Source organism: Sorex fumeus, unplaced genomic scaffold, assembly GCF_029834395.1.
Source record: "Sorex fumeus unplaced genomic scaffold, SorFum_2.1 ptg000063l, whole genome shotgun sequence".
Lineage (NCBI taxonomy): Eukaryota > Metazoa > Chordata > Mammalia > Eulipotyphla > Soricidae > Sorex > Sorex fumeus.
The window spans coordinates 15,125,471-15,143,803 of NW_026606120.1; the positions used below are offsets into that span (position 1 = coordinate 15,125,471).

Consider the following 18,333-nt stretch of genomic DNA (forward strand, 5'->3'; position numbering starts at 1 on the left):
TTTTAAAGTGTTGGGTGTTGATGATCTTGGTTATCTTTCCCTTTCCGGGAGCTAGAAACTGCCAGACTGTTTGTTTACTCCTATATCCCTCTTTCCTTTTTAATTAGTACTCTCCTCCCATTGGATTCACTCGAGCGGGCACCAGTAACGTCTCCGTTGTGAGACTTGTTACTGTTTTTGGCATATCGAATATGCCTCAGGCAATGTGCCAGGCTCTGCCATGCGGGCGGGATACTTTCGGTAGCTTTCCGGGCTCTCCAAGAAGGACGGAGGAATCGAACCCAGGTAGCTGCATGCAAGGCTAACGCCCTGCCCGCTGTGCTATTGTTCCATCCCATTTTTATGTCTAAATTAAATTTTAATTGAATTATCAATTAAATTTTTAATTGAATTATCCCTGTAATTCAATAATTACGTTTGAAAGAGGGCATCTAACAAAAACTACTGAAGTATTTTGTTTGCTATACTGTATTAGTAAAATATCTTAGTGAACTCTGGGATTTGTCTTCTGTGCTTTGTTTTGTTCTTGGGTGAAATTACATATTGTGGGGATTGATATTGTATTGGGAACACACTGATATGTAATCCTGTGATCAGTCTGTTCAGTATGTACAAGGATGGAAGACGAACATATGAAAATTGTTCTCAAGAAAAGTTTTTAAATAAATACTATATATTTGTGTCTCATACGTCGTCAAATACCCCATTCTCATGTGTGTTGGTCATGGGGCACACTGCTGTTAGGTTGGACACACAGGGGTTGAAACTCAGAAACTCGGACTTGGGTACCCATTTTGTAACCCACTAAGCCATCTCCCAGGCATTTCTCTTAACAAGGTTTCCTAAGAGAATTTCAGGATTACTTTGGTTTATACAAGAACTTGGGCCATTGAGTTATCACTGTACCCTTTTAGTTATTTGTTGGAGGTCACACCTGTCTGGGCAGGGGTTACAGCTGGAAAAGTTTAGGGGACCATGTCAGATGCGCAAGGCAAGTGATACATGATCTCACCATCACCCACTTAAGTCAGTCCCATCCTTACTGTTTGGTGCATTTTTTTTAAAACCTGCAGAATGCATTTGTAAATTGTATTTTAGGACACACACACACACACACCAGGATGGTTTGCTTTGGGGGGCTATGCCTGGTCAGGCAAAATACTGTGCTGCAGATTAAACCTGTGCCTTCTGCATACAAAGCATCGGCTGCAGCCATTTGAGCTCTCACCGGCCCTTCAGAGTTAAACACGTTGACACTGGCACTGCACCTTGGGTTACTAAGCCATATACAGTTGTGAGCCACCAGCAGGGTATGAACGTGTCAAGTGTCAAGAACAGTTAAAAGAATTTTAAATTAGCTGTAATTTGCAATTGTACTATCATTCATAGGTGATTCATTAAAGTAGCTAAATTGAGTTATCCAACTCTCCTATTTCTATAGATACTATCTTCACAATCTACTCAGATGATACTCCATGATATTTGGTTGTCATGCTTTTAAGTAGGCAACATTGAAATTTTTTTTTAAACTTTTCCCTAGTTTCCCAGACTAGCTTGAGCATTTATGTGTATGAGTAGCTTTAATTCACCCCCGACCCCCATTCCTGCCCAATTTGAACAGGAGTATTTAGAAGTTCAGTATGAGAATAATAAAAGGAAACTCCATGACATTTCCCTTCCTGTTCCTCTTCCCTCTGAGACTGCCAGCGGGAGGGACATCAGAAGGTCGTGCCAGGCCACAGCTTTGGCATAAACTGAGATCATTGACTGCAGCTTCTAAAGCGTTCCATGTGGTATAGTCCTTTAAAAGCAGGTTTTCAAATTTCAAAATTCATTTAGTAAAACTGCCTCAATCCAAAATTTAGGAAAAGAGCAAGTAAATGAAAGTGGTGCTGGCCAGAATAGTATTGGAGATTACTACAAGTTTAAAATCTTTTTTTCAATAGTACCAAGACTGTTGTTGCTATTGGTTTTAAACCTGTACTACCCCAGGGCTGGAACAATAGCACAGCAGGTAGGGCGTTTGTCCTGCACGCGACCGACCCGGGTTCAATTCCCAGCATCCCATATGGTTCTCCGAGCACTGCCAGGAGTAATTCCTGAGTGCATGAGCCAGGAGTAGCCCCTGTGCATTGCCGGGTGTGACCCAAAGACCAAAAATAAACTTGTACTACCCCAGTGCCATGTCCCTCCTACCTTCTGAGCATATTCACACATGCCCTATTTGCCATATGAAGATTTTTTTTTTTTCATTTACAAAAATGACCTGTTTACCTTTATTAAGATATCTGGGAAGCACCCACCATCTATGAAAGTAACCTTACAAGTTCTTTGCTGTCCCCATTTTGTTTCTTCAATTGCTTTCCAGTTTCAGGGGATCTGATGGCAGTGCTTTCTGCAGTGTTTGCTTGGAACTCGTAACTTGGAGATTTTAATTTCGATGAAGATCACATTCTTCTCCGTTGGCCCCATGGTTTCCTTGCTTGGATAGGTCTCAGGTGATGGAATCCAGTACCTCATTTGCATTTCAGCAATTGTTTCACTTGTCCTCTGGTACTATTGCAGGAAAGAATGAGAAAAGGGGACACTTATGAATGACATAACAGTGTAATTCGCATGCTGGAAAATTGGTTCCAGTAAGTGGTTCCAGTTCAGGGAGAGGTCTGTGTACAGGTAACTACAGAGCAAAGAGCATTCAAGACTTCATTGTGTTTTTGCCATTAACTGGGGGATCCTCAAGGGGCAGGTGCCTCTGAACCTCCTTCCCTTTCCCACTCCTTAGCTTGAAAAAAGTCACTCTGTTCGAAGTTCAAAGGGGCTATATGGCATTTTCTGCTTGGGCAAAGGATTGCTGAAGAGGCCTTCAGTTTCTCCAGTACGTTCGCACAAGGCCTATTAGAGAACTAGAACTAAAGAGCATCTCTTAGATGTCTGAGAGCAGTTTCAGATACACAGCTTTGAGTGGGAGTGCGGAGTTCCCATATACGTCCTATCCGTACTGCACTTAGCTATTGCACAGTCTGACCAAACATTTTAATGAAACACTCGCGACTAAGAGGCTTAGCTTATGCCTCCTGGAAGCCCTGGACATAAATTCTTTTCCATTTTGGCTTTGGTGGCCAAAATGGAGAGATTAATTGTAGGGGCATGTTCTTCAAGTGTTTTGGAATTTTACATAATTCTGTCGAGACCTAAGCCTCAGGAACTGGGCCAAGGGGATGATAATAGAGTAGAGTAGGAAATGCTTAATGAACTTGGTATATGGAAAGTAACATTTTGGGGTCCTGGGAAATAGTATAGTGGGTAAGGCTCTTGCTTTGCATGTGGCCAACCTGGGTTCAATCTCTGACATCCAGTATAGGCCCCTGAGTGTGGCCAGGAGTGATTCCTGAGTGTCACCAGGTGTGCTCCCACTCCCAATAAAAATAAGCATAAAGGTCAGGAATGAGGTTATGCTCAGCTTGGAGAGTGCAGGGGAAGAAGCCTGCTACTCCATTCTCTGGGCATGTAACCAGACCGGTCTTGGTGGTGCTGAGGGAGAGGTTCCAAGAAGGCAGTTCTTACTTATCATTGGACACAGTCGTGAGGTGATGGCCAGAGCTCTTGAAGCTGTGTGGAGAGGCACGGAGGTCACCAGTATGTACTTGTCAATGTGCTCAAGGTTCTGAGAGAATAGACTACCCTACGCAAAACAGCACTGTACATCAGGGAAAGCTCCAAGAAAAGCCCCACATGTGCTGACACGTGAGGGAGGAGTGGAGGTCCTACAAGACCACGGGCTGAAGGAAGCTGGTGGTCAGTGTAAGAACAGACCCATGTAAGACCGCAGTGGGAAGGCTGATAGCAAAGACCTTTCAGAAATGGATCTTGAAAAGGATGACTGCCATCAAACAAGCTTGGCCTGATTATGGGGTCCCAGTGTTCTTCCCTGATGCACACATCAGTCCTTTAGGAACTTAATCTTCAGGGAGGAAGGGATGGAAGTGAGGAAACCAGGGTCAGGTAGAGCAAAACGGCTCCTGTTTTATGAATGAGATTTATGTTTTCTGCCATCATTGGGGGATTCTCGTTGGCCAGAAAAAGGAAATTTAGTTATTTTATGCTTGTGAGTAGTAGACTATAGAATTTGAAATTTATAATTACTGTCATGCAAAGCTTGCCAATCATAAGCTTTGATGAACTAGTGAAATTTGGTATAGAAATTGATTGTTTTAAAATGTTATACAACAGGTGGCCATTTTGTCAATGAATCAGTGAAGGTATAATATGAGCAGCTACTAGAAACATCTGGAGTGATAGCACCGTGGTAGGGCGTTTGCCTTGCTCGCAGCTAGCCCGGCCGAGCCAGGTTCGATTCCTCCGCCCCTCAGAGAGCCCGGTAAGCTACTGAGAGTCTCGCCTGCATGGCAAAGCCTAGCAAGCTCCCCGTGACATATTCAATATGCCAAACACAGTAACAAGTCTCAAAATGGAGACGTTACTGGGCCCGCTCGAGCAAATCGATGAACAATGGGAGGACAGTGTGGACCTGAAACATTTCTGGTCAAATACAAACCTACATGAAGTGTGTCCTCTGTGAAGACAATCATTTCAAAGAAGTCACCCTAGTAATTTATCATCATCTTGCCTTCCTGATGCTATTGTGTGTTTAATTTGAATCTTGTTTTATAGTTATGTAAATGAACAAAATATCCACTCATAACTGAAAAAAAAATGCTATTCACAAGTTTCTTGGAATATACACCTAGATATTTTCATATACCTAGGTACATTATGATGAGTAATATGAACATGCTGTAAGATTATCAAAGAACATGTATAATTACATATATATTCACATATACAATGCAAAACTGACCTAGTATAGGTGTACTAATTATCATTATTATAAAATGTTATATAAAGTGTTATATAAGCACTTCAGAGCCAAACATAAAGTTAGACAACACACAGGCACACAAAAATGTATTTCTGAAAATTTGACATGTACTTGTGAAAAAGTACTTGAACTGTCAGTTACGAGAATTTTAATTGCTTCAGTGTGACCTGAGAACACGAGCCACTCCCTTGTCCAGTGTGTGTGCATTGCCTAAGCGGGGACTCCTTTAAGCACCCCCCTTTTGAGTTGCAGATTTCTAGCCTGGTAAGAAGCATGTGAAAAGACCATTTCTTCCCTCTGGGAAATTTGGCTGAGCTCAGAGGCGGTCGGGAATGTCTCACTGTAACTCCACCAATCACCACTGAGGACATGATGGGCCTACATGTACCCCTTTTAAGTTGCTTCTTGATTTTGAAGTGAGGACCCAGATGTCTCGGTCCAGTTCTGTAGTAGGAGATCAAGGACACAGCCAAGCAGAGCCTGTAGCTCCAGCCCCTTGGCCCTGTGCCAGTTGGGCTGAGGTTTTGCCGAGGATCTGGCGTTACACCACTCAGCGGAAATTAGATATGAGCCATATGTGCGAGTAAAACAGAAAGCAGGTGAACATTTTAATGAGTTTGTTTCAACATATTTAAAGAATCTCATGTAACCAACACAACACGACTACCGAGATGCATGCTTCTTCAGTACTGAGCTGTCTGGAGCCACCCTGCATTTTCATGGAAAGCAGGGCTGATGGAGATAGCCTCTTTTCGAGGCTTACTGCTATTCTGTTGCTTGTGGATGATGCTATTGGATAAGCTGGTGTCTGAGACTTTGCAGGAAACCGAGGCAGGCTGCCCGCTGGTGGCCATGTGTCAAGTACCACGTGCACACACCCTGGGTGTGTGCTGTGAGGCCTTATTCCCAGACACCTGCTCTGCCATAAGTAACCCTCATCCCGTTGTGAGAGTGCTGGGGTGGGGGTGGAGTGAGGTGGGGGACAGTGGATTTCAGAAAGCTGTGAGATGAAGATACGACCCAGAAGAGTTCCTGTCACCATCTGCTGGCTAGAGAGCGGGGAGCAAGTTTCAAGCCAAGCCCAGGACCCATCAGAAGGTGTGTCAAGAGGGTGTCGATAGTACAACAGGTAGGGCACTTAACTTGCCTTGCATGTGGCCGACCCCAGTTTGATCCCCAGCACCCCATATGGTATCTGAGTACTGTCAGGAATGGTCCCATAGAGCCAGGAGTAAGCCCTGAGCACCACTGAGTGCCACCTGCTTCCCCTAATTAAAGAGATGCATCAAGGGAATCTGATAAGACCGAAGGACCTTAAAAGTAACTTAAAAGTTAAAAAAGACATAGGCTTAAAGGATGGCTCTTCCTGGGGACATCTTGCTATATATCCCAGGCCCACAGTCCTCAGGCCAGGTTAGTCTTTTCTAACCCCAGCAGGGTCCTTATTCAGTTACTTCTTTTTGGATCATGACAGAGTTTGTTCCATGACCATGCTCTTAACCGACTATATTTATGGTGCTTAGCTTGTCCTCTTTTGATGCCAGGGTAGCTAACAGCTGATGTCCTGGGTCCATCCGGTCCCTTTGTCGGGGCCCTCCTTTTAGTGGAGTTAGGAAGTAAGGACAACCGAGGCTTGAGTCAAGTAAATATGATGGATGCCCAGGAGTAAACATTATTTGGAGTCAATTCCCATGTTATGAAGCATAGCATCAGCTGTCTTCCTTTGTCTATACTTCCTGTGTCTATCCTGTGTCTAAACTCAACCATGCAAATGACATAAAGGAAAGAGAAAAGCAATATAGTATTATCAGCGCTTGATGAAATTGGTGTACCTCAGGGGTACTGTTGTGGGAGTAACTCAATAAACCTAAGCTCCCTAAGGAAAGAGCAAAGACAATCCAATGTTATCCAACAGGGGGCTCCTCTCTTTCATATTTCCTACACATGCCTGTTTTTTTTTTTTTCAAAGGCATTTGCTTTTATTTCAAGAAAACTGGAAACCTTCCGTGGCATCTCAATACATCAAAATAAATTGTAGGCTAGAGCCTGACAATATTTTCCTCAACTGGAATGCAATTGTTTCCAAGACCAGGAAAAAACAAAAGTGATCTGGCCTCACATTATGAATTCTTTCTCATTAACTTTTTTTTTTTAAAAAAAATTTTATTAGTGAAACACCATGAGGTACAGTTGTAGACTTACAAATTTTTGTGCTTGGGTTTCAATTATACAATGATCAAATACCCATCCCTCCACCAGTGCCCATTTCCCACCACCACGGATCCCAGTATCCCTCCCACCCCCATCCCCCTCGTCCCAACCCGCCTCTGTGGCAGGGCATTCCCCTCTGTTCTCTCTCCTTTTGGGTGTTGTGGTTTGCAAAAGAGGCATTGAGTGGCAATCATGTTTGATCTAGAGTCTACTTTCAGCATGCTTCTCCCACCCTGGGAGGATCCTCCCAACACCCTTTATTTGATGCTTCCTTCTTTATCTGAGCTGCTTTTCCCCCTAGCATGTGTGGCCGGCGTTCAAGCCATGGAGTAAACCTCCAGGTACTTACCTCGGCTATTCTTGGGACACGCCTGTTTTGCTTCCTGTCCTCTGAAATTCTTTGGCAGATGGGGGCCTCGTGAGGTGTGCTTCTCTAATCTATATGAGCTTCCACTGCGAGTGCTGTGCTGCTTGCCCAGGAACAATTTTTAGCCATTTGGGTGGTAGGTCAGTAAAAGGGATTGAGGATGTGATGCTGCTCAGACCCTCGGTTTTGGGGAAACTGGGCACCCCGGCAGTGCTTTGGGGCTTTCAGGCCTGCTGTCAGCAATGCTCAAGGGACCTTGTGATGCCACGTAGAGTTTGGGAATGCCAGGTTTGCTCCCTACCCATTGTGCTATCTCTAGCCCCTGACATTCATTTTTGCAAAAAGAGAAAATGAACCTAGGGACTTGCGGGGAGGGGGCGGGGCGGGGGGTGTGATTGGGTGCCAGGGATGGCAGGGACTAGAATGTCATTGTCTACGCTTTGTAGAAACAAGAGCAGACTTTTGTGAGTCCTAATCTTTTGGTGCACTTCACAAAAGAAGAATACTGTGGCAGTGAAGTAGAAATTTGAAATAACCAGGAGTTTCAGTATTGAAAGTCCCCAAAGATAGAACCAAAAAGACTTTGAATCCCAAATAGATCCCTAAGATTTAGGGGAGCAGCACATCCTTTAGCACATCTAGAGTATGATAAGGGGGTGGGAGACACAGCACGGGGGCTGAGTTGTCTGCAGCTAACCCTGGTTGGACCTCTGGTGCCTACTCTACCCGGCACAGAGTAGGAGTAGCCCCAGAGCACTATTAGATGTGGCACAAGCCTCCCCCCCGCCAACTCCACATCCATATATGAAGAAGTGACCTTACTGAGAGAGTCCAAAAGGATTTATGCCCCAAAGAGCCTTGAGTGTGACAAAGTTCAAGACCCTAAAAATTAGGAGTTGAGAGCCTCAAAGCTTTACAACACAACTGTTTATTAAAATCGCACAAACCCATAACATACTTCCTATTAACTACACATGCTCCTTACATCGACATGAGCTTCCGCTAGGGAGATGGACGCAGAGGGGAAGAAAGGGTGAAATACACCTGTCCATCACCGCAGACAACAGACCATGCAGGCGTGTGGCCACCCAGGCAGCTTTTATGACTGGAAGGACCTCTGGGTGTCGTTACAGGGAAATGGAAACCAGTGAGAACTCCCCCAAAGGAAAACACACACACACACACACACACACACACACACACACACACACACACACAATTACCTGTGTCATTAATTACTCGAGTAAATACCATTGTACAGTTCTCAAGAATGTACTGCTCCTATTAGCAAGCTCTTCCACTTTCCCACTTCTATCTAGTCTTTTCTTCCTCTGCACCAAGATCTGGGGCTGCCGCGGCACTGAGGGGCTGCCCAGAATAGGTTTTCCATGGGGCCAGACAAGAGCTGGGACAATCTTGGAGGAAGGGAGCTGAGCTCCTTCTTTCCCAGGAACAGCAGAAGTCTGTTGTGACCAGCCCACTCTTTGGTCATCCTTCAGCCCTACTAGCATGAAGCACAAAGGTCATCAGAAAGAACCCCAGTTCAGAGGTTCCAGATCCCCCAAAGGTCCTTGAGGTATCCTTGGATTTGCAGACTCTTGGACTGAGAATCAGTCAGAGATATGAAAGGGATGAGGAGCAGAGAGAGGGGTGAAGAGATAATGACCTACTTGGGGTCACCTGATAGTTGCCCATAAAGAAACTTGGATTAGGCCTCTAGCATTTCTTACCTGCACTATGGAAGTCAGTTAAAAAATACTTAAAAAACCCCTGAGACATACATTCATAAATTCAAATTCCAAATAACTTAAAAGTAGAGTCTTTAATACACACCCCGGCTCCAAAGGAGAATAAGGCAGCACAATCAATGCCATGTATATCTACACAACGGAATACTATGCAACTGTTAGGAAAAATGAAGTCCTAAAATTTGCCCATAAAGGGATGGGCATGGACAGCATCATGCTGAGCGAAATGAGTCAGAAGAAGAGGGACAGAGATAGAATGACTGCTTTCATTTGTGGTACAGGAAAAAAAAAAAATATATATAGTAAAAGACTAATATCCATGGCCAGGAAAAACGGGGGTTAGGAGGACTGGTCAATGGTTGGGACAAGTGTGTTTGTGTGTATGGCGGGGGGGGGGGGGGGGCTGAGGGTAGGTAAGATAGAGACCAGTATGACAATAATAGCTGGGAGTGGTGACACTGGACACGATCTGAGGGTTAAAAGTAAGGATATTCTTGATAACCTTTCAGTATCAATATTGCAAACCACAATGCCAAAAAGGAGAGAACAAGAGAGAGAGAGAGGGGGGCACCTGCCATAGAGGCAGGGGGTGGGGTGGGGGTGATGGGAGGGACCCTGGGAACAGTGATGCTGGGAAATGTACACTGGTAGAGGGATAGGTGTTGGAATACTGTATGACTGAAATCCAATTATAAATAGCTTTGTAAGGATCTATCAGTGATTCGATTAAAAAGTTTAAAAATGCCATGTTAGCTGTGTATGCAAATCACTTTGCTTATACAAGTATACATATAGATTTCTTGAAATGGACTAATTGATTTTTTTTAGATTATGTAGTTTGGGTAAAGGAGAAGCTCTAAGAATCATTAGCTTGATTTAGATAGAACCTACATACAATATGTTCACTATCTTAAATGCACAGTTTGATGAGCTTTGCAGTAGATACACAGTTAGTGCAGATACCACTGTTGTCACAAAAGAGAGGAAAATTTCCTTCTCTCCCCGAAGTTCCCTTATGGCCCTTTGTAGTCAATTTTTTCATATCACTTCCAGTTTCCCATAACTACCAATCTGCTCTTATAATGTGGCGTTTTCCCAAATGTCTTATGAACACAGTAATATAGGCTGTACTCTTCTGTGCTTAGGATCTTTAACTTAATGTGTCTATTGTGTGATTTATCCTTGTTCTTATGCATCACATATAAGAAGAAGTCATTTTCTCAATAATATTCTGTTCTGTGGATTTATGAACCCAAACCAGAAAATTCTACATTTTGCTCTCTCGAGAAATATCTAAGAAGCTCTCTCTGACTGGGTGTCCTAGAGGATGCTAAAATAACCAGAATGGCTTCTGTCTTGTAAAGGGCCCAGGAAACAAACAGAAAGACATCTAGAGTGTCAATGGCCTGAGCCCATATGTTCGCAAGTGGATAGAAGTATAATGACTGCCCTCACTGTGTAGAAGTGCTGGGGAATAGAGATTCAAGTAATCTCTGGATTCCATTTTCCCAGACACAGATGTCTCTGAGTACTCTGAGTATTGTAAGAGTCAGAGACTGCTTTCCAATTATTTGGTGTTTCTCTTTTATCAACTAACCAAGCTGATTAAAACCCAATATCCTATAAAGTAACAAAATATGAGATTAATACCCAAGAATAGCTGAGATCAGCACCAGGAGGATTACTCCATAGCTTAGAGGCCAGCCGGGCATTCAAGGGGAAAGGGCAGCTGAGATAGAGAAGGGAGCACCAAATAAAGGGTGTTTGGAGGATCCTCCCAGGAGGGGAGATGCATATTGAAAGTAGACTATGGACTGAACATGTTTGCCACTCAATGCCTCTTTTGCAGACCACAACACCTGCCACAGAGGCAGGGTGGGATGGGGGGTTGGGGGTGGCAAGGATATTATCCATAGTGGTGGAAAATGGGCACTGGTGGAGGGATGGGTATTTGATCATTGTATAATCAAAACCCAAGCACAAAAAATTGTAAATCTACAACTGTACCTCATGATGTTTCACTAATAAAAAAAAAAAACCAACATCCTTTGTTAACTGATAATGTTAGAAATTAACCAGATGCTTCCTATCTGAAAGAACGATTACTCCTTTCTTGCATGGAACTTACCCACGTAAAATTCAGTTCAAATTCCAAAAGCCACTATGAGAAATATGAGTTAATTTCATGGGCCTAGAGATCTGTTTGGCTATAAATAATCTTTTTTTCCCCCATAAATTTCTCTTTTAAGAAACTATGAATTTATTCCACCATAGTGATTTTTGTATCAACAGTTATACTAGTGGATGAACACCTGGGTTATACATTCACTAATAGACCTGAATTCTATATTCTCTTCTGGCACCACATGATCCCCCAACTACCTCTGGGAACAGCCCTCAAAAACTGAGCTGGGAAGTGAGCCCTGAGCACTGATCCTTGAGTACTGTGCACCGCTCCCCACCCCCACCCCACAAACAAAACTTTATAGAGACCTAAGATGTAATTCAGGGGGCTGAGCAGATGCTTTGTATGCAGGAGGCCCAGGTTTGATCTCTGGCACCGCACGGTTGTGAAAACCGCAAGAACAGCCCTGAACAACGAGTTAGGGGTAGCCCCCAAACCACAGAAATAGCCCCAAACCAAAAGACCCATACACATTTTCCCAAGGAAGATATATGTATTTCAAAATATTTTATTGAATTTTTGTGAGATATGCACAGTTACAAAGTTGTTTATGATTGTATTTCAGTCATACAATGTTCCAACACCTGTTCCTTCACCAGTGTACATTTCCCACCACCAAAGTCCCCAGTTTCCCTTCCACCACCTCCAGTGAGCAGGCACTCGTTTCTTTCCTCCTCTTTCTCCTCCTCCTCCTCCTCCTCCTCTTCCTCCTCCTCCTCTTCCTCCTCCTCCTCCTCTTCCTCCGTCTCCTCCTCTTCCTCCTTCTCCTCCTCTTCCTTCTTTTCCTGCCTCTTCTCCTCCTCCTCTTCCTCCTCCTCCTCCTCCTTCTCTCTCTCTCTCTCTCTCTCTTTCTCTCTCTCTCTTTTGCTTTCTCTTTACTCTTGGACATTATGATTTGCAATACAGGCACTGAAAGTTTATTGTGTAACTTACTTTCAGGACTCAGGTTTTGTCCAGAGTGATCATTTCCAACTGTCATTGTCATAGTAGTCTTTCGTTATCCTAATTGTCATCCCTCCACACTGATTGTGGCAAGCTTCCAACAGAATGGGTGAGACTTTCTGGCCCTTGTTTCTGCTGTCCTTGGCTGTTAGTCCCATACTACATTTTTTTATATCCCCAAAATGAATGGGATATAAAAAATATTTCCCATTCTATGTCTGTCCCTCTCCTTGTGACTCCTGAATTCTTTTCTGTGAGGGAAAGGTGAGAAGCAGTAAGCAGTAAGGTTTAGGACTGATTTTTCTTCCCTGCATGGAGTAAGGCTCCCAGCCGACTCATCACTCCAAGATGTCCCAGCAGCTCACCAGGTGGCAGAGGTGGATAGGGAGTCACTGTCACGGTCCTCCCAATGTTCATCGATTTGTTCGAGCGGACCCTGTAGCGTCTCCATTGTGACAATTGTTACTGTGTTTGGCATATCGAATACATCACAGGTAGCTTGCCAGGCTTTGCCGTGAGGGTGAGATACTCTCGGTAGCTTGCTGGGCTCTCCGAGAGGGGCAGAGGAATTGAACTCGGGTCGGCCATGTTGGCCGCTTGCAAGGCAAACACCCTACCTGCTGTGCTATCGCTCCAGCCCGGATAGGGAGAGAGTGCAAATTTCCTATCTGAGGCTGCCACGTCTCTTCTCCCTACTTCACACAAGTCCCCCTGGGTCCCCACCGGCATCAGAAACACAGTGTTCCCTACGTGGAGACAGTCTGGCTGTCCCAGAAAGCTGCCAAAAACAGACCACAAAAGGAAACTGAAGGGAAATACAAACAAACAGCAGCATGTCCATAAAATGATTAGAAAACAGAAACAGGAAATCATCCAGGGGAGATGCGAATTTGACAAGAAGATGTCAGATTCAAAGCACAGAACAGTTCATGTGAGTGAAAGATATGATATGCAAATTACCAGTGAGCTTTAATTTTTTTACATGGTCCAGGTTAATGCACCAAGATGGGAGCCCTGTCCATGTCCTCAGGAGTGTGTGGGCCTGCAGGTGACTGAGCACATCTCCCTCCGGATGGGGAGGACTCCTCCACTGCTCCAGGGAGCACAATGTCTTACAGGTCTCCAGTACCCTGTAATGCCCTTACCTGTCATCATCTCAAGATTCCCCAGGAGCATGAGAGACATGAGATGCCAAGAGTGTTTTCAGTGAACTGAAATTTATTGACTATTTACACAATGACACAAAGGCGCTGCTCCAGCCCAACCCCACCACAGAGCCCACCCCCCATCCCAGAGCAGTCCTAGCTGGATGAAGATCAGGGGGAGCACAAGGCTGCTGGGGGCAGCAAGGCCCTGGGGTGCAGCTCAGGAGGGAGCCCTCCGATGTCCTACTGGTTGTTGTGCCCCGTCCTCCGCCACTGGGCCACGGGAGGCTGGAACCTTCTCTTTGGGGGCAGCGAGGGGCCCACCAGCTCCACAGTCAAGGCTGAACCCCCAGACACCCTGGAGTGCACCCCCAGGGGAGGGGGTCTTCTCAACAGAGTCCAGCTCTGGGCCCCCACACAGAGGATGCATCATGGAAGGGGCAGCAGCAGGGGCAGCAGGCTTGTAGGCCCTTTTGTGAGTGGGTGGGGGCTGAGAAGCCCCCCAGACCCTCTGGGAGCGGGGGCCAGTGTCCGAGCCAGGGCTCACAGGGAAGCCCCAGGGAAGCAGGCTGCGGTGAGAGGCCAGGAGGAAGGCCAGGCTGGGCAGCTCCTCCTCCTCCTCACTGGAGCCCTGTGCTGCCCCAGGCAGACCCCTGCCAGGAGGTGCCTCGCCCAGCATGCGGGGAGCCCTGCTGTCCAGAGTGGGGGCAGTGAGGCTGGGACAGGGGGCCGGTCCTGCCTGCAGGGGTGGAGACTCCAGGCTCCTCAGAGAGAGGACAGAAGCTCCAGGTGCCATCCCAGTGGCCTCGGCCCGCCCAGGCCATGAGGCGTGTCCAGAGTCAGTCTCAGATTCAGCGCTGGCCCCTGGCCTGTGACCCCAATTAGGTGTTGGGGTGCTGTGGCCTGCTGCACTCTCAGCTGGACTCGAGTCCTTTAGGGACACCTGGTGTTGGGGACGAGCCTTCATGACCTCCTTGTCCTGCGGGGTCTGCAGACGCTTTTCCACAAGCTGAGGGGAGAAGGGACAGTGTAGGCATGTGGAGGTACAGGGTAGGACAGAGAGTGACCTGACTCCTCCCGAAACAGAAAAACCAGATCTATGTCCCACTAAGGGTCCTCACCCCATATTCACGTCCTCCTCTCACCTGAGGACTCAGAGGGAGGCGCCTGGTCATGACATGGGCAGGGAGGCCACCAAGTGACCAAGACCCAGGGCGCTAGGGCGCCCCTCCTGACTCACGACCCACCTGCTGCTCTGAGTGCCCTGGGCCCTGTCCACTGTGTCCCCTGCAGGGTCTCTTTCCCAGGAATCATGTGAAATATGCCTCCTGTTTGTCCTGATTTGCTGCCCACTAACTTACAGGAATCCCTCGCATTACTCCCCTGGGCCCCACATGGACCTCAGAGACCCATCTGCCTCACCTGTGCGGGGGTGAGTCCTTCCTCCTCCTCCAGCTCCTCAGCCAGGGCCAGGAAATCCAGCTGGGACTCTGGGGAGACCAGGTACTCCAGGAAGCTGGGATGAAGGATCGCCTCAACCTGGGAGAGGGAAGCAGGGGTGAGGGTCATCGTAGAGGACAGGAGGGAATGAGGAAGATGACACACCTGTCCACAGTACAGTGCAGGGGCTTGAACAGCTGCACAAAGTCAAACACAGACCCACACCGGGAGAACTCACACACACACACACACACACACACACAGATGCAAACACACCCTCACCCACAAAGGCACATGGACAATTCACCTACTCTCACAGAGAAGCACGTGTAAACACACATGGATTCATGCACACACCTGACATAAAGACACACACTCTTCCACCTCTAGGTACGTGTACATGTATCTGCACGTGTCTGCCCAGAGCCCACACAGTTACACACAGAGGTAGACACAGAGATGTTCACACATTGACCAAACTCAGAAATGCACAAACAAGAGCCACTGCTTGTACACAGAGAGACACACGTGCACACATGCGCACAAACACAAGCAGAAATATCCAAACACAGGTGTGCATACACACGCAGAGCTCAAAGCAGAGACCGCACATCACTGCCAAGCCCTGGACAGAAGCAGCCCTGCACCCTCCCGACCCCACAGCAGCACCCAAATCCCCACCTTGGTGACAAAGGCCTCCTGGGAGCACAGCTCGTACACATAGCTCAGGAGCCCCGGGTCAGGGCAGGTCCCAGCCTCCTCCAGCTGCTCCTCCCTGTCCACTGCCCGTTGGCCAAGGGGCGCCCCGCAGACTGAGTCGGGGGCCTTTAGCAGCTCGTCCATGATGTCCATGTACTCCTGCACGGCCTCAGGAGGGATCTCCTCGGGGGCCTTGGTCTTGGGGGGTTGCTGAGGTTTGTGTGTCTTGGGGCGGGCTGCCCGGGCCCGGGGTCTGGCCTTCTTGGGGACACAGGCTGAGGAGGAAGGAAGAAGAGAGGGATGTGAGGGGACCCCGCGTCCATGCCCTCAGACACACAGCACTGAGCACAGAGTTGGGGACGGGTCCCTGTGGGCTGGATCAGGGCTCTAGAATTCAGTGACTGTGTGAGGGATGAGGTGGCCCTCAACGGGAGGAGGGACCAACTGTGTCCCCAGGGTCTCCGACCCCACTTCAAAGGTGAGTCTGACGCCTCAGGCAGCGTGGGGTGTGCTAGGAGAGGGAGAAACCCGTGGACAGGGGGCCGCTGAGCACAGGTCTGGGGGTCATCGGGAGAGTGAAGGCTCCCTGTCAGGTCAAGACCCACGAGGGCCTTCCCAGGTCCTGTGGCCCTTAGCTGGGAGCAGCGTCCGTACCTGTCTGCTGGTCTGCCAGTGGGCCTGGAGCCCCCTGAGGCCCAGGCCTGGGTGGGGCGGTTAGTGGCAGGCCCTGCACCCCGTTCGTCCACTGCAGTTTCTGCACGTCCATCTCCTCCTCGGCCTCAAATTCCATGAACCTGGTGTGGGGAACACAGGCCCTGATGAGTCGGGTTGAACGGGACTGAGCAGGATGAGTAAGGGACAGGGGATGCTCATGGCCCAGTCCCCAGGAGGGTAGAGAATGGGGTGGACACGGACCCCAGCACCCTCAGCGATCCCCCACATTGGCCCTGGAGGGTCACAGCAGGTCAGGGACTGTGACCCTCAGACTGGTCAGGAGCCCCAGAGTGGGCTGGGGAAAAGTGTCCCGGCTCCGGGAGGAACAAGTTTCTGCAGGGGAAGTGTCTCCCGGGGCTGCCAAGCCCTCCCTGCCCCTCGGCCACCTGGGAGCAGCCCCTGAAGCTCAGGCCTGCAGCCACCCTGACCCCCACTCTCTGCCCAGGCCTGACTCACTTGGCCGCCATGTCGTAGTAGATCATGCGGTCATAGTTGCTCGTGCCCTGCCATTCCCGCAGTGCCCGGCACAATCCTTCCTCCAGGCTCATGGTGGGCTTCAGGCGGGCCAGGGAGCGCAGCACCGGGCTGCAAGAACAGGCTCGGTCAGGGTCTGCGTCTGCCGGGACCCCCCGCCGCCCCACACCCGTGCCTTGACCCCCGATGTCGGCCTGGTCTCCCCTCCCAGAGTGGACTCTGCCTCCTATACCCCAGTCCAGTGGCCCTGCTGGCATCCACTCTTAGCTCTGGAGATCTGTCATGAGACGCCAAGACCAAGCAGTCATGGCCTGTCTGAATCCTGGCACATCTGTGCTGTGTCTGGTCTTGGGAACGGAATGTCTGTCCTTCAGACCACAGGTCGGGACCAACCCTGATGAGGGGACTGAGGTGAGGCTTAGGGCATGGCTGGTCACTACGGGACTTTGAGCCAGAACCCCAGGATGGCATTCCTGAGTACAGCCAGTGAGTGGGGCTGTGCTGAGGTGCTGGGCAGTGTGGCCACCGGTCCTACAGGCCATGATGCACTGAGGGTGATTTCTGTATGTGCTATCCCTGGGGACAGGGTCCTCATCCTTCCTCCAGCTCTCCCATGGACCCTACCCTGGGTGTCACCCCAGTCCCCTCCTGGGAAGCTCCTCTTAGCTCCAGGACCCCCGAGGGACTCACATGAAGAAGCAGGAAAGGGCCTCAGTGTCCGGAGTCTGAGGAAGGTACCTCCGGGTCAGGGCCTTGAAGCGCTGCCAGCGCCGGAAGTTCTCATAGACGCTGTTGGGGCTGCTGGAGCATACAGGCGGTGCCTGGCTCCGGGTGGCCGCTGGACCACTGTCCCCACAAACCCACTGGGTCAGTGTCCCACTGCTGGATGGGAGGATGATGGGGGCCACCTGGACCACTGGCAGTGGAGCCTGAGGACAATGGTCTTCCGTCCCAGCCTGGGTGACAGTAGTAGCTGGGGTGGGCATAATTGTCTCCGGCCCAGAGGACACCAAGTAGAGGGGTGCAGGATGCCCGGCCACTGCAGTAGGAGCTTCTGCGGCCCCCCAGTTGAGTGGAGCCTGTGTCAGGATGACAGGCTGGTTCTGGGATGACTCCACAAGCCCCGCTTCAGGGTTGACCTGGATGATGACCTTGCAAGGTCCAGGGTTGTGGGGGCCAGGACCGGCAGCTCCTGCCACCACGGGCATCGTGGGGAATGGTGACAGCACCAGAGGGTTGCTGGGAGTGCTGGCCGAGGTCACCAGAGGGGGCATCTGGATCGGCTCCCAGGGTGGTGGCTGGGGGGGCCCTGGATTGAGAAAGGGCAAGACCCTGAAAGCAGTGCCGGAGACCCCAAGGTTCATGGTCATCTCTGAGAGCACCACGGAAGACTCTGTGGAGAGGAGGGAGGGGGAATGAGAGGGGGATGGTGCAGGGAGCAGCGGTGCCTCATTGGCTCAACCATCTCTAGATCAGGCCCTTTGATGGGAATGAGGCGGCATGCCCTGTCTCAGCCCTGAGTCCCTGAC

General features: G+C 48.8%; 1 protein-coding gene across 1 annotated transcript; it reads right to left on the reverse strand.

Annotated features, from left to right (window-relative positions):
* Positions 1–2,370: 2,370 nt before the first annotated feature.
* Positions 2,371–18,078, reverse strand: LOC130036138 (NUT family member 2G-like). Its single transcript, XM_056128122.1, has 7 exons — positions 17,495–18,078; positions 16,787–16,915; positions 16,271–16,410; positions 15,599–15,891; positions 14,900–15,016; positions 14,421–14,486; positions 2,371–2,556 (listed from the first exon to the last, which is right to left on the reverse strand). Exons 1-7 carry the CDS (start codon positions 18,076–18,078, stop codon positions 2,371–2,373), a joined length of 1,515 nt encoding a protein of 504 aa, XP_055984097.1.
* Between the last annotated feature and the right edge of the window lie 255 nt (positions 18,079–18,333).